The 16,995-nt window shown below is 40.6% G+C and overlaps 1 protein-coding gene across 7 annotated transcripts in view; it reads right to left on the bottom strand.

Moving 5' to 3' along the window:
• The window catches only part of DLGAP1 (DLG associated protein 1), a 429,128-nt gene that overhangs the window by 25,432 nt on the left and 386,701 nt on the right, over nt 1–16,995 (bottom strand). For all 7 annotated transcript variants that reach the window (XM_052788099.1, XM_052788100.1, XM_052788102.1 and 4 more), the window contains 2 exons: nt 7,965–8,338; nt 4,032–4,123 (listed from right to left, as the gene is read on the bottom strand). In XM_052788099.1, the coding sequence (XP_052644059.1) occupies nt 4,032–4,123; nt 7,965–8,338 (466 nt within the window). The remainder of the gene's footprint in view (nt 1–4,031; nt 4,124–7,964; nt 8,339–16,995) is intronic.

Genomic DNA, 16,995 nt, shown 5'->3' with positions numbered 1-16,995 from the left:
GGGCAACACTTTGTTGAAGCCTAACACACAAGACTGGGTCAGGGCCCTTAGCTTTAAACAGGGAACATTATTAAGCCTTGCTTTTGAAACTGCCTCTCTCTTCTACTGAATACCAGCTCCATCACTTGCAGCCAGGTTAGAATCATAGAATGGTTTGGGCTGGAAGGGACCTTTAAAGGTCATCTAGTCCAACCCCAAGCAGGGACATCTTCAACTAGATCAGGTTGCTCAGAACCCCGTCCAACCTGACCTTGAATGTTTTCAGGGAGGGGGCATCTACCACCTTCAGAATTTCTCAGTGGAATGGCTTCCACTGTGGAGAACACAGAAAGCCAGACAATGCTGCAGACAAAAGCCAAGCAAATATCCGTCCAAGCTCAGTTTAGCCAAAATACAGATTTGAAAATCCTGTCCTTAATACTGGTGAGTTGAGAAGTTTGAGTTAGAGCATAGGAGTGGCCTGCTGTGCAGAGAAGACCCTAAAACCTGAGTATTTTTTGTCAGGACAGTAAGTGACCAAACCCAAAAACCTAGATTAAAAAAAGAGAAAAATATGGCTTTATATAGTAACAAAAGCCAAAGATGTGGGTTTTTTCCCTTGAAGAGACAAAAGAGGTTTGTTTTGTTGTGGGTTTTTTTTGTTTTTTTTTTACATTACCCCACCACCATTTCAAATAATTTCACTTTATACCACACTTTTACACCACACCAAGAGGTGGGGGCACCTTCCCTGGCCCCACAGAAGCCAGAGAAAATGGAGGACTAAGACATGTTTTAGTTTCCCATGGCAGTGTTCTTACTTCAGAAACTACCATTGTTTCGGTATTCATAAATTCTTGTGATAGCAAACCAAGTACCATTACCAGCTGATGGTATGACTAGAGCAACGAGCAAGACAATTTTGGGGGTGAGGATGAAATAGGAGGAGATCTTGGGGCAGACAAGGTAAAATGCAAGAGACACTAAAAGTGATTACAGAGCTATGGGACTGAGACCCACTTGTTCAGTAAGGATGTGTGCTAATTGGCCTGGCACAATATATGACTACTTCTTTTCTGGTTCAGTAGAACTGGTTGACTTCCAACAACTCAATTATCTTCTGTAAGTGAGGAATGGAAGGTGGTCCTTTGAGGTCAAGAAGAAGTTGCAGGTAGAGAGAAAGGACAAACAGAAATGGACAGAAATGGAAGTGCCCTGAGATTGCACTGATCAACTTCATTAGATACATGTTTCAAAATTGCCCTGGAAGAGGTGAGTCATGTGAGGAAAGGGGAGGAACATTTTGGTTGGGGTTTTGTTAGCATCATGGAAGAGATCAGGTGAGAGATAAGAGAGTAAGAGCAGGAAGATCTCGTGAGGTTGAAAGAAACACATACCAGTTTTTTTCCATGAGAAGGACTGAACAGAGATACTCTATTAATGCTAGAAATTGAAGAGCTGCACTTAGGAATGAGTATGAAAAAGATTATTGAGAGCAGGCAGCATAAAAAACTGAGGATAAGATGAATAGCAGTGATTGATCCAGTTGTGATATGGTCAGGTAGCGGTAGGCACATTTATCCTTTGAGCAGTACAAGAGGAGGAGGATTCGGAGGACTCAGTCATTTGCCTTGGCAGGAAGCCCAGGTTACAGAGAGTGGAGGGCTAATGAAAGGTCTGAGTCGAGATGGAAGATGGAAGAGACACACCTGTCCTCTGAAGATGCTCTGTTTTTGAACTACTTAGATCAAGAAATGGAGGCAAAATCTTTTGCTTACTTGGTCCAAGCAGCAGGAATATTTAAAAGGACATGAGGAGATAAGACTCCTTAGTGTGAGAATGGCAGTCATATGAGGTGAGGGAAAGGGGGAGGAAAGAGCAGGAAGCAAAGAAGAGAAGTGAAACAAATTTTGTATGGTAGGTTTTTGGTGCATTAAGCAAAGAGCTTTCTTGTTTCATAACAGTGCACTTAATAGCTTAGACTGGCAAGGAAACATGATCAATTTGCTGTATTTATCCTCTTTGTTGTGTCATTCTTCTCTTCTTATTTTATATTTATTTAATATTTCTGAAGCCTGGAAGATTTTAAAAAACATTTATTTGTCAAAGATTCAACTCAAAAGGGCTTTTCTGAGGCTCTGCAGATGTTATGGTGCAGAGGCAGGGAAGAATGCACTGTATTTACAATTCTATTCCTGTAACAGATAATCAATACATTGTGCTCTGCTGTGTTAAAAAAAAAAAAAAGAATATGAGTGCCGAGCTGTGATTTTAAGCCCTTTGTGTCTTGACTGCCCTCATTTTCTAAGGATTAGGGGCTGTCCTTTATCAGCCAGTTCACTTCTGAAAGTCCGTGATAGATTGCTGCTTGCCCCTCTGCTCCAAACAGCAGCAATCTCAACTTTATCAGCAAGGAAACCCCCAAACGCAGCTGTCAGTAGGTAATGCAGAAATATTGCTTTCTCAGGGCAGACCCTCACAGGCAAATCATACCTTTTTCTCTGGAGCAATAAAAACTGCAATATAAAGAGGACTTTGGAAGTAAGGTATTTACAAACAGCCATTTCTTTCTTTGTTTTGTTTTTTTTGGGGGTGTGGGGGGGGGGGGGTTGGAGGGGAGGGGGAGGGTTGGGCTTTTGGGGTAGTTATTTCCTTTGTGCTCAGGCTGAAGGGAAATGGTCCTTCAGCATCTATTCTAATGTGCTCATTTATCTAGTGCAGGAAGAGTTGTGGGTAAATGGGGCTAAGGTCTAACACATAAAGAAATGTCTGCCAGCAAGAGATGTTTTAGCAGGTTAATGAGGAACTTGGTAACGGCCTAGCAGGGTCATTGCAAAATCACATTTCTTTTTGCTGAAACCACTTTAGCCTTTTAAAACCACAGGAAAATACTCTGCTACTTTACAGGGAGATTTTGTTGAATTGAAAATGGTGTAGATAACATGTTATTTTTGAGTATTTTTAGCAAACGTAGGAAAAAAGCAGTGAAAATGGACATCTCCTCTACTTGCTACTGCAGTCGGTGGGCCAGAGGAGGGCAGAGGGCCCTAATTTTGTCAGCTCAGATTTGCTGCACCCAGGTTTTCTCTGGAGAGGTTACAAGGGCGACTCTTCCCTCACTGATCAGCATTACTGCCCCGAGGCTTCTCCTACACTACTGTACATCGAGTTCTCAACAAAATGGCTCCAGGATCTGAAAGTTATGCTGTGCCCAAGTGGCTTGTGAAAAATGAACAAAGACTTGGGTGGGTGCTTGCAGCTGCAGCAGCCTGCACGCGCAGAGGCAAGGAGAGCCTGGCTTTTCTTCAGTCACTGAGTCCAGTTTTGGGGAGGAATTAAGATTCGCAGTTGTGGTCAAGCACTCAGAATCTTTATGTGTCTGGAAAGTGCTATGCACAGTTATGCTGCCCTGCAACGTAACTGCAACTTGTTATCCAAAAGAAACATAACCCTTAAAGACAACTATTCTAGATTTTTTTTTTTTTTCATTTTTATTGGGGCATATTTGTTTACTTATTCAGGTTACACTGCAGATTGGAGACAGAACCAAGTTTTACAGCTTGCTTTTTAATCTCAACAATTTTTTGCAACAGACCAGTTGTAATGCTGAGATGTCTGGGTGAGATACCTGAGCTAAAGCAATCAGTTTGGCTCAGCCATTGCACTGCTCCATGTGGCTGAAATTATTCTGCTGAAAAACAAGGTAAACTTCCCCATCAACTCTATGCTGCTGCAGCCATCCAGAGACTAATACTCCAGCTGCACTACCTTTTGCTGTTTAGGTAGATTTTCTAGGGAAGAAGACCTTATTAAAAGTATATTGACCTTCAAAATATGTGGCACATTTCTTCCAGGTCTCCTACTGGTCCTGGAAAATCCCCTCTGAGAAATAAAAGCTACCGCATTTATAAGACTCAGCTTTTCAGTTGGGTGATCTAACAATTCATCCAGGAAGCAAGTTTATATGGTCATGCATGCAGGAACTAGGGCTCTTAAAAATTAGTTGCGGCATAATTATTTACTTTAGAAAAACAGTATTAACTTCTACTCACCACTTCTCCTCCTCTACTTGAACTCCTATGGACTGGAACTTACTGGTTGCTTTATTTTCACCTGATTTGGTGGATTCTTCAGCACCATCAACCTTAAAAAAATTAACCAGCTAATTAGAATGTATTTTAGCAGAGATATCACCCAGCTACTTACAATTTCTATGCATGATAACTATTAAGTGTCTGCACATATAGCTTGTATCATAAGTACCTTCATGTAGTCAGATAGTTTATCTGTGGTGTGCCCATTTCTGATGTTATTAGTGAGTATTCATCATTCTTGTTAATTTATAAGGCATTTCTGGTAAGACAACATTTGGCCTGCAAAATGCAGGTGGAGCTTATCCAGTATTTTATGGAGGCTGGATGCTTACATTTGCCAGAGCAAATCTCTGAGCAGCTGTAACTCCACTTACTGTGCTCCACCATTTCTTTGATTTTACCTGTTAGCCTGTATGTGCATGCGTATGTGAACTCATGTCAAAATTATGTGTTTATTTTGTTTAAATGTTAGTGTCCCGAATCAGAGCACTGTACAGATAAGATTTAAAGAAAGCAGATGCGGGTCTTGGATGCATTTTCTTTACTGCTTCATCATGCAAACAGGTGGTCCCCCAGAGCACAGGCAGGAACTTTATACCATCTTTCCATCTCTATGAGGAGATTTATACCAATGATATAAAATTAAAATTTAACCGTATGTCCTGGTTTCAGCTGTGATAGTGTTAATTTTCTTCCTAGTACCTGGTATAATGTTGTGTTTTGGATTTAGTATGAGAATAATGTTGATAACACACTGATGTTTTCAGTTGTTGCTAAGTAGTGTTATACTAAGTCAAGGATTTTGCAGCTTCTCATGCCCAGCCAGCAAGAAGGCTGGAGGGGCACAAGAAGTTGGGAGGGGGCACAGCCAGGGCAGCTGATCCAAACTAGCCAAAGGAATATTCCATACCATATGATGTCATGTTCAGTACATAAAATGGGGAGAGTTGGCCAGGAGGGGTGGATCGCTGCTTGGGGACTGGCTGAGCATCGGTCAGCGGATGGTGAGCAATTGCATTGTGCATCATTTGTATTTCGTGGGTTATATTTCTCTTTTTGTTATCTTCCTTTTCATTACTTTTATTATTATTATAATATTTTACTTTTTATTTCAATTATTAAACTGTTTTTATCTCAACCCACGAGTTTTAGTTGTTTTCGATTCTCCTCTCCATCCCACCGGCGAAGGCGGGGGGAGGAGTGAGTGAGCGGCTGCATGGTGCTTAGTTGCTGGCTGGGGTTAAACCACGACACCACAGATGTGTCTTTGAGCAAAGTCACAAACTTCTGGGTCCAATCAGTGTAGTTGTTAATTCCCAATGCTATATACGACATTGTTAGTCAAACAAGAAAAAAAATTTCTGGCACACAGAATTTTTGTACCACAGCAGTGTTACAAAGTGACCTGTAGATCCACTCTGACCCCGGGTGTACAAAATCTCAAGCTGTAGTTAGCATCTGTTCCACCAGTAAATAAACTTCTTGTTGAGAGCCAACTGAACAGCCTATGCAGGAAAAGTGCTCAAGGAGGGATGGGAGTTACAGAGCTGTTCAGTGAAGTGAGGTACTTACTTGATACAGGGGCTTTTGGGGAGATAACTGCATCTTAAATCCCATAACTGACAGAGAGAAGCAACCTTTTGATGGAAGCATTTTTCTTTGCTTTACTTTACTTGTTTGCTAAACAGATTTACAGCAAAGGCTTGTGGTGTCCTAAGAGTGACTCAGGAGTGCAGAGGACACACATGGAGGTTCATCACAAGTGCACATTAGGTTTATTTGTTAGAGGAGGAAGCAAATCAAGAATATGCCTCTGGCTTATGCAGCTTGCCCTGCTCTACAAAGATGGGCCAAACTATAATTAAGGTGTATACCTGGTCTGAGTTCAGTCTAAGCCTAAACCAGGCTCCCTTTACAGTCAGTGGAGAGAGAGTGACTCCATACTGCCAGTCAGAGGGCTGATAGCCTACCTACCTATTTTAGGCAGTTGCTTCTAAGAGAAGTGATTTCTGGCAGCAACAGCTCTCTTATGGTATTTCCATTTCCACACTACTCCTTCAGCTGTACCAGCACGATGGCTCGTGCAATGATGCTGCAAAATGGACCAGACAGTGGACTAGCAAAGTAGTTTTCCTTTATTTGTGAAGACTGTCTGACCCTAAAAATCTCATTGATGGGCACAATTGGGAGAGTGGCACAGTGCACGGGCAGGAATCCTGTAAGGCTGTATCACTGCTGAAGGTTTCGCTTCATGCAGTCCCAGCTTTAGACATCTCCATTGGTTTGTACACAAAAAATACCCTGGCAGACCCTCACGTACCATCCCCAGGCAGCTTTCACATATTATTATGTTGGTCATCTATAAATTTCAAAGTTTTAGAGGGAGATTGTCAAAGGCTTGAACAGCATTTGGGGCTCTATTTTCCTCAGATCTCAGGAAACTGAGGCCCCTATACCTCTCAAAAGCAGCATTTGTTACTTGGCAGCAACACTACCTTAAGAAGAGACAGCAGGGAGATGGTGTCTCAAGAGCCATGATTCACATTACTGTTGTTCATTTTGGCTTCTGCAAACATGGAGATTACTTCTTTCTATCCATTATTTTGAAGGGTGTTTGATTGCTAAGGAGTCTTTGTTGCTTTGCTCAGTGAAATGAGGGATTACAACAATAAAATGGCACCTTAGGCTTTGCTGGGAATGGGAATAAGTAATAGAAGAGCTTTCCTCTATCCCTGTCCCACCTGGATCTTGCTCCAGTGTTTAACACTGATCATCAGCCCTTCTTTCAGAATATACCCAAAACAAATGGCTGTGAAGCAGAAAAAGGCTACAATCAAGGCAGTGAACTCAACCCACAGGCAATAATAATTATTGTCCTTCCAAGAAGAAGTAAGAAAAAAGTCACAGTTTCTCCAGGAGCTGCCCCTGGGATGGCATACTTCCACACAGCGCCTCTCACCTCATCAGGCTGATGCAGAGATTTCATGGTAAATTTTTAGGTTTTGCTAATCAGATAAGCCTGTCCAGGCACATAGCGCTGTGCTTACAATCTCCATCTGCAAGAAAAAAATCATGTCTTCTTTTGAAGGTTGATAAGCTGTGGATTGCTATTCTGTTTGCTTGGGATTCATCTCCCATCAAAACATGTGTTGATTCTCAGATGATTGTAAGTTCAAGAACTTTGTTGCAAAAGCTAATCCTGCAAGCAGATAGTTGGAGTCCTATGCACATTCTTTTGAAGGGGGGGTGGTATGGGAAAGACTAATTAAGAAAGCAGATTACATTGGTCTAGTTTATTTGCTCTTCTCTTTTCTGCAAATAGGAGTGAACTTTGGCAGGGTTAGTTTTCTTGTTTCATTCCACTAGATGTAACAAAATGTAATTTTCTTTAACAAGGGCAAATCAGAAGGAACTTACCCTCTGCTCTTGAGGCCGAGATAGGAACAATGCTGCCTCATTCAAGCGGCTACCAGTCATTATGAAATGCATGAATAAGCAGTGACAATTAATTCAGTGAGGCTGGACGAAAATATTTTTTGGGTGATAGTGTAATGTAAATCATTGTTTTACACATTCCCTTTCAATGATTTAATTCATGCCTTTCTGACCCCCTCTGTGTTATGATTCATAGATTAGTGCTCATGTGTGTAATTTAACAGAGCTGACTAACAAGCAGCAAGGAGACTTAAACCAATCCTTGCATCTGACGTTTTTACGATAAATTAGGAAAACATCATTAGTACCATGCAGAATGATTACGCTGCTGCAATTTCTACATAGGTACCTGTCAGGAAAAGAAGAAAAATACAGAAAACATTGCATAATGAGCAGTAAAATAGATGTAGAAATCCAAAACAATGGCAGGCATATAATCCATGTCTTGTACTGTACCTGTATTCCAATAGATAAGCATCTGTTTTTCTTGAAGTGGTCCTTCTTTCTATCTTCTACAGCAACGGTGGCAATGGTTGTGGTGGTGGTGACGGTGGCAGTATTGTTCCCTACATGTTGACTTGCAGGGCCATGGATCTGCGCATTGGCAGCTTCAATAGCAGCTGTTAGTGCCTTCATACTGTCCAAGCTCTCTGTGGAATTGCTAAGTCCAGACTGACTGATGATATCTCCCCTCTGTCCATGCCCATCCATATATGCATCTTGGGCAGACTCTGTGCTGCTCTGGGCTGTGATGGAAATAAATGGTTTGGTGGTAGTTCTTGGTGGGACTGGAGGCGGTGTCTTCTTATAAGTGGTAATGCAGGATGATACTGGAAGAAACACATGAGAGTTCTTGATTTATTGACACTGCAGGGAAAATGGATGCAAATATGATCTCAAAGCATCAGTGAGCATGGACAGAACAGACTTAAGGAGGATGCTGTCAGCCAAAGAGCTCCCAAAAGCTCCAACGTAAGTGCCACGGAAGTACCACGCCTATCAGTGTCCTCTGTTCCTACTAATGAGTGGCAGAATTGCCAGTAGAGGGAAAGAAATTACCTATTTGCCAAGTTGCTCCGTAGCCTTTTTAGGATTGTTTTCTCCAGTATATTTTCTCTAACTGTTCTAAGTCCCGTGGGAACAAGTCCTTCCACCAAAACATTTGTTCTGCTCGTGGCTTCCAAACAAGATTCACAAGGATGATGAGTCTCCAACCACTTATCCTAGCTAAACTGTACTTCATGTGGTTTTACTGCAATTGTTTTCTGTCTCTCTACCCTGTCCTACTGTATTTACCAAGCTTATGTAGAGTTTTAAACTACATTTTTCTGATCAGAGAGAGATCCCCAAACCATGCTAGGTCAAAGTCTGTTAACACTCACCATGCTTGGACTCGTGTATTTCTTGCTATAAAATGTCTCACCTGTTGCACAGACTTCTCAAATACTTTGAAATGCTTTGTAAGCTGCTGAGGACATATTTAAAATAACATTTTGCCACGCTTAAATTTCTCATTATAAATATAACGTATCAGTTCTGGAAAAAAAATACTTGATTTTACACACAGGCTGTTAGCGTAACGAATTCAATGGCTAAAGCCTGTCAGTCAGTGGGACTAAAAGGAAAGTGTAAGTATAAATTTTTGCAACAACAGAGGCTTTAATAGATGTTTATGAGGACTCCTCTTTTCATATTTTGAAGGCCATGCTCTCTTTGTAAATACTGCTATATGGATTTAGAAGCTTAGCTTGAGGTTTCCAGCTTAAAAACTATTGGCTTGTGTATACAGAATTACATGCAGAAAGTGGTACGTGGAGATAAAAACATCTTCCTTTAAAGGGATAGTTGGCAGGTCTGCATTACTGAAGTCCTGGAATGCTTTCAAATGAGGAAAGAAAGTCCATTAAGAACAAAAAACAATCATGATATGCTCTGTCTTTTAAGAAAATAAATGCAGGCATGAACCTGTGCAAAGTTCAGACACAAACATGTTAACATAAATTCTTATTAACAGTAATCATATGGCAAGAAGTGATGCATCAGATCATTTTAATTGGCAGACGTCTATGCCACCCACATAAAAGGTAACTCTACTACAGCTGTTCTGCTCTCTGCACTGTACTTGTTGAGCCAGAAGCCATTATGGTATTAATTTGACTAGCTCAGATCCATATGTCTCATATCTCCCGATAGCTGTAGGAATAGTTATAGCATAAAAGGTGTTTCCAGGGCGCGAAATCACATGGGATTTTTTTTTAAGGACTCTAGTATAAGTTTCTGATAACATGTTTGAACCCATGTTAAACACGTTGAATGCTAATGGAAAAAGGGTGTTTCACTAAGGTAGTGAGGGTTTTGAAACTATGATTCACTTCTGAAGATTCAAACAGAATCTTTGAGTGAAGAGATGGCTAAAAATGAACTTGTCAAATTTTAACTCTGGGGAAGTGAATAGTTGACAGGGGTTAAAGGTGTTTTTTAAAGTGCTTATGACAAGACAAATATCTGGAACTAACAGAAAGGATGACAATTTTACAAAAAGGGGATTGTGAATTTTTTGCCGTTCTTCACTGGTTTTGATGCTACCAAAAAGCATTTGTTGTGAGTGCACATTCAGGTAAATCAGCTGCTGTTGCTACACCACCAGCATTTACTCTGGGACTTATGGAGAATTGTGGAGGCTGCTGCTTGGGTGATGATATCCCAGAAACAACACAGGTGGTTTGTGGTCTGGAGACTGTTCTCTGAGCAGTGGAAATGCAAACTGAAATTAACCACTGAAGAATTCAAAGCACATACACACGTGTATATCCAGGTAACGCTTTGGGAAGCCGGTGCCAACCTTGCCTAATAGAGGTTTGTGTGCAATGCTACTTTGCAATTCAGCAAAGTGTAAATTGCCCCATTTAAAATATGCTAGGCAGGGTCATTGTGGATCTCCTGGGGAGATGCCAGCACCTTCAGGACCGCCCAGCAAGGCACATAAGTATCATTTTTCTTACATAGCAGATAGGGAAATGATAATGAAACACACTTGAAAAGTGTTCTTAGATAGGAGACCGAGCTTCAAAAATAAAAAGCAAACCTTAACAAGACTGGTCCCCACATCACTGGTCATCCCCCACTAGAAAGAGAGTCAATAACAACTGTCTATTGACAGCTACTGGGCACTCTGGACACAGCAGTACAAATACAGAAATGCCTGATCAAGATGACTTTCATTCTGTTGGTAAATGTACTCAATGAGGAGTCTAATCCACAGTGCAATGAAAGATGTTTGCGCTCAGCTAATTAAATGTGAAGTTATTCTTAAGAGGGGGAGAGAATTGACAAGTCATACGGTGAAATTGTAAAGAGAAACAGCAAACGTTCTTTTAGCAAGTCAAAACAAATCCTTAGTTTCCTGGAGTCATGCAGCACATACTGTACAGCTCTGGAGAAGCAGAGTGTGCAAGTCATAAAAGAACCCCAGGCACTTCATTACTGGAAATGATGTAAGCTCCCGTCGCTCCTCTGCAGAAACAACAACAAAACAATGCTCGGGCTGCTGCCGCCATCGGAGGCAGCTGCGCTCTAAAAGTTGTAGCTGGCTGAGCCCTCCAAATGGCTGAAGCACAACAATGAAAGGGATTCAGTGCATCAGTTTTTCTCTGGGTGCTTTCAAGAACCTGGCAACTTGTGACAGGGCAACCTGAAGGATCTGTCAGCTGTTCAAGTGGCTACAGTATTTTAAATGCTAAGCTGCTTGAAAAACAAAATGAGTACTCCCCAAGAAAAATGACAAAACCCTGGTGCTCTCTTTGTGCAGCCAAGAGACCCTGAGCGTTCAGTCAGTGCGGGAAGAGCACATCACGTTGCTTTCTGTCCCCATGGGCAAAGGGGAAGCTCATCCATCCAGCTCTCCTGCAGCAGAGGTGGGCTGCCTGGCAGGACTCAGAGGGAGAAGATTACAGAATCATGGGACGCATGAAAAGGATGGAGAAATCCTCACTTCACACACAGGGAACTTTCAAGGGGTTTTGCACATGAAAGTTAGTTTAATTCACATCAGGAAGTGAATTTAAAGGGATGTAAAAATTCCCTGATAAATATGTTCTCGGACACGGACCAAGGAGCGAAGTTCTGTACGGAAACTGATCTGACTGGAGAGTCAAGTCAAAGTAGTCTCGTTTTTCATTAAAATTGTTTAGACGTGGAGTTAATCAGAAATATCTTTTTCTGAATAGCAAACGTATATATGAACCCTCAGTTTGTCACAATTTACACTAGCTTTTAGTATTATTTTCCAGAGCACACATGCTGCTGGAGCAGGTATACATTCCTCTCCTAAGGCATATGCAAGGTTTAATCCAGAAACTAGTTAAGTCATGTGCAAGAATCCTCTGACTCCCAAAGCACCTTGAATCAGGCTCACTGCTTCCAGCTGTATCAATCTACCAAGTAATGCTCTCCTTTTCCTTTTGATCTTTATCCTATTTCTGTGGCCTGCCTTCGGGTCACAGTTTAATCCCAAATACCTAGAGAAAAAGCACTTTCTCCAGATTTAAAAAAAAAAAAAAGTCATGGTGTTTGTCCTCCTAGCCAGTATTTCCAAACAACTAGCTCATGGGACAGGAATTTGGAACAGGGAGTGTCAACTACCCAGTTCAGAAGGAAGTCTAATGATAAAAAAAATAATCCCAGATTGCATAATAATAAAGGCTTGAATTTGAATGTTTCATTGTAAGAGCACTTTACTTGTTTAAACATGCTCACTAGGGAGATGAGCCCTCGGGAACAAACATCAGCACACAAACACAAATTTTTAGCTCAGTGAATGGGTGCTCAGGAGACCCCCCAAGGCAGATTAATATTTGTGAAGAGATCAAATTCATGCAGTACTTTGAACAGTTCAAGTGATGAGATATGTAAGCAATATCTTTCTAATTTGGCAGTCTCATGTAAACTTTGTTAACAGATACAAGAACAAATGAAAGTGCAAATTTAAAGTTAATTAACATAATAGTGTTTCTCTTGAGAAAAAAGCCTAATTCCACAGTTTGAAAGGAGCAACAAAGGACACAACTTGTGCACAACTAAGTATCAGGCTACAATGCAGGAGTTCTTCCACCCCGCACAGATGGACCTCAGTGTTCTGATTTACTGTCTGTTAAACAGGTGTGTTAGCAGCAATGCCCTTGCATCTCACACAACTGCAATACGAAACACGGATGTAGGCACATACAAGCAGACCTGAGCCACACAACTGCAGCCCCCAAGCCCCCCCCAGAAGTGCAGTGCTTGATTTGGTTTGTTAGACTCAGAGCTGTTATTCTCTTTACCATGTACTTCTTTCCTTACTTTGTTGAGGTTTGGGGTGGAATGCTTGGAAATAGGGCTTTCAGATCCTGTATTATTGTTTTTACATGCAAAAAATTGGTATGAAAGCAGAGCATGCATCTTCTTAATAAAAAACTACTTTCATATAGCAGATGATTTCAGAAGATGTAGAGGTTTACTATTACAAAACTGGAATAAAGATTTTTATAAGAAGTTCTAAACTGCCCAAGGGAATAATACCAGAGTGAGTTATGGATGTCGTTATCCCAAATGACAGCTACTGAAATCTATGTACCACACCATCAGGAGTTCTGCCAAGGCCATGCTTTTTCCATATACCTACCACCGCCAAGCCAGATATCTTATCTGACAACAGTCTAAGCTATACTGGATTAGGAAACAGGCATAACTGATAACCAAAATCCTGCAGAAATCTAAACAAAGTATCTAAACTATTTTTACTGTACACAATAGTACCACAGATTTAATATCCCATGTACTCTGAGGTCTAAAAGCCAGTGCTGGTGACCTTTTCATAAGCCTGGGCATTTTTCTTTGCAAGTAGGGTGCCTCCAGCTTCCCAGCTGGATACAGTAAAGGACCTCCTGAAACCTAGGAGAGGGATGAGACTAAATATGGCTTATCCTGCATCTCAAATGGATGGACTTAGAAAATCTGCATGTGCATAGTCAGTGGATGACAGGTGAATATTTCTCCAGCAGATTTTTTTTTTTTAATGTCTGATGCTGGAAGCTGCTGATGCCAGTCAAAAGTTTAATTGCTATCCCAGGGAAGCTGAATTAGTGTACAGAGAACAGGTGAGACAGTCAAAGGTGACTGCTAAATGCAGTTTATCACTAGGATATCACCACAAATTACGGATGAACAGACAAAATTCAGTGCACGTAGGCTTCCTATGAGACTCACTTCACTCCTTGTACTATATAGCTATTGCTGAACTTCTCTATACATAAAAATTACCAGTATGTTAACAGCACACAACTTAAGCAATTAATCTCATTTGGCCTCAAAGCTAAGAAGTCTATAAACAACCGAAACTCTGGAAAAATGATTTCACATAAACTGAAAGTCATTACCCAAAGTGGATTGTTGCTAGGATGGCTTATAATACATTACTTCTAAAACCTCTGATCTTTACTGGTGTCAAGCAATTAGGACTCGGCTTTAACTTTTCTGAAGACAGAGATGAAATAGGTAAGAATATGACCACATGCAAACCCTAGATTTAATTTCAGTTAATGCATATGAACTGCCTTGCCTTTTCACCTGGAGTGAGCAGCTGGAGGGGACAGCAGTGGCACTCGCTTCTGCCATTCCCTTGCCAGCAGCTGTGTCCATGAGATCGAACCGCACCATCCCTGTGGAGATGGTGCTTTACAGATGGGTTCAATCCTGGCCATTGGCCCACGGGACATGATGAAGCTATGTACCCTCAGATAACATGAGAATAGCTGCTCAAGCAGAAATTCGGTCAGGCTGAGAGGGAAGTCAGAAGTGAAACTATTTTGGCCTTGTCCTTAAATTCTGGCTACCAACAAAGCCTCTGGAAAAAGACCACCACCAACTGCAGGGATGAGGATGGGAGTCTGTTCTGGACAGATGCTCTCCGAGAGCTTTGAAGATTCAAACTGCTTTGAAACAGTCATGGTAGAAGGTGTCTGATACAGAACATCAACCTCTACATTCAGTGTAGCATGTTGGAGAAGAGTGAAAAAAAAGACAAAAACAATACAGCAGTGTGGTCTTTTTTAGTTAGCATGTGAATTATTTACCATTTCTTTTCATCTCTACAGCATTTTTTTTCTGAGAAAATCAGGGAAATGCTGCTTGACCTATAGCTTAAACTAAGTCTAGCAAACTGTTCAAATGCTTTCTGCACTTAAATACTTCACCAAACCTTTCATACTTCCCCCCCCTCCATTTTGGAGCAGTCATGGAAAACAAGAAACATTATAAGTTTAGATAAAAAAAAATGCTTTAAACTATCTTATGCTTCAGAACTTACGTGTCATGAAGTCACCATGGTAAGAAATTCATAACCTTTCTGAATATCAATACATTAATCCTATAAAAGGCATTTATGGAAAACAGAGGAAACCTTGTGAAATATGATATTTATCCCACTTAGACCAAGAATATGTAACAGTAAATAAATGTAATAATATGCAGGTTGATGAAATCAGATCCTTTTCCCATATATTTTCCAGGAAGCAACTTCACTGGCACTTTGATGTAACACTTCATTATGTGTTACTGCAGCACTCTCAAATTCCAGAATTTGCATCTTTTTCCCTCTGGCAATACTGTTAATAAAACAAAATGGGCATTTTTTTTTAATATGGAGTTGTGCTAACCAAATACAGACACATACATGTAAGCAGCTATTTAAGTAAAAACACAGTGCAAGAACCAAAGCCTGGATCTTCAGAAACACAGAGGGTTGAACTCTCTGCAAGTATCTAGCCGCCTTAGCTAGGAAGATGTATTTAAAAATTTTCAAATCCAAGCATATTCTGAAAAACTGATCACTTATTTTTTTGACTACTGAGGAACAGTTGAATGTAAAGTCTTTGGCTACAAGTGCACATTGCAAGTTCTTGGGGCTAATCGCTTGAAAACCTGTCTCTTATTTACATTTCTGAATTGGATCTGGATTCTTGAAAACTTGACCTGAACTGTGAATACACAACCTAATTTCCAGACTGTACCTACCAGTAGGTCTTTCAACATGCCAAAAGTGAGCACGCCACAGTGGAGCCCACATTTGCCACACTGGCCATATTACCGTAGGTGTTATTTCTTAAAATTATCATGTAATATTTGTAGCTACTGGTGCTGGACACATTAATGTACTCTTGTATATATGGTTTCCCTTCAGTTACAGATGGAATATTTAATATCTGAGCAGCCAATACATAGGAGACTCTATCAAACTCTATCAAACCTGGAGATATATCAGGGCAGATGTGTGGTCAGAACCAAGCTCACATGTTACTAAAGCTCTTCTGAAGCAAGTACTGTGGGTCGTGCCCTCCTTTGCAGTTCGTTTAGAAGCACTGCAGTTTGTCCTTCCTGAGCATCTGCTGTCCATCTCTCATCCTCCCATGGTGGCAATGGAGCTGACTGATGATAAAGCAAGTTTAGCAGACAGTTATCTTAGGAGGAGCTTGTAATGAATTCGATGGAGAAATTGCAGGTTGAAATTGTACAGCTTTTTGCCACGTAGGAGGTTGGACTAGAGAATAATTAGGATTCTCCTCTTCTAAATCTGTGGATCCCAGAAACTAACCTGTGAACTTAGAGGAGACTTAAGCAAGCCAATTATCTGTCAGTAATCTAACAGTGGATCATTTAAGTTACCTAGCTATTAACGTAGTTAGACATCACTGTTTTCAACCTTACTGCAAGGATTTTCTTTTTAAGCTCTTCACTCCAACTAACTTTCAAAAGGCAATACTTGGCCGGGGCATACACTTCAAAGTGTGACTTCTGTATAAGAAAAAAATGACTGTAAAAGTTGTTCCCTCTTCCTCAATCTGGAAATGTACCTTCTTTGTTGGCTGCTGATGTTAGCAAGAAAACAAGCTTCTACTGGTTTTTACTCCCAGTGGTTTTTTGAATACTTAATAAACTTAAGGTAGGGTAAGCAGAATTCTGTATCATTGCACACATTGGCATCAAGCTGGTCTCACAGAATTTGACTAGTGATGCATCTAAATTAGCTTAGAAATCAATTAGTTTAAATTGCTGCAAACCTACCCCTGATGTGGACATATTTAGAAGTGGATATGACTGATAAGATCTTTTTTAAAACTTAAATGAAAATGCAGTGGAAATAAGAGTGATTCCCTCAAAGACTTTATTCCAATTAACCATATCAGTTCAATGATTTTACACTGATTTCCTTTTATGCCACGGTGTGCAAACAAGCTATACATTGTTATCAATTACATCCATTTGAATCCACTGAAAACTGTATAGGTGCAATTTAACCCAATGATAATTTGCGAAGTTTAAGAGCCCTCTTTAATTTTCTGGGTCAAATCAAAATCAGTTGTTGGGGTCGCTCTATTTGAGTTCATTTGTGCCTGCCTGGTTTGGTTACTTTTACATCTGGGATTTTTCAAAAGGTACAATAAAACACAGA

This window comes from Harpia harpyja, chromosome 5, assembly GCF_026419915.1.
Source record: "Harpia harpyja isolate bHarHar1 chromosome 5, bHarHar1 primary haplotype, whole genome shotgun sequence".
In the NCBI taxonomy this organism is placed as follows: domain Eukaryota; kingdom Metazoa; phylum Chordata; class Aves; order Accipitriformes; family Accipitridae; genus Harpia; species Harpia harpyja.
This window is presented reverse-complemented; position numbering and strand designations above follow the sequence as displayed.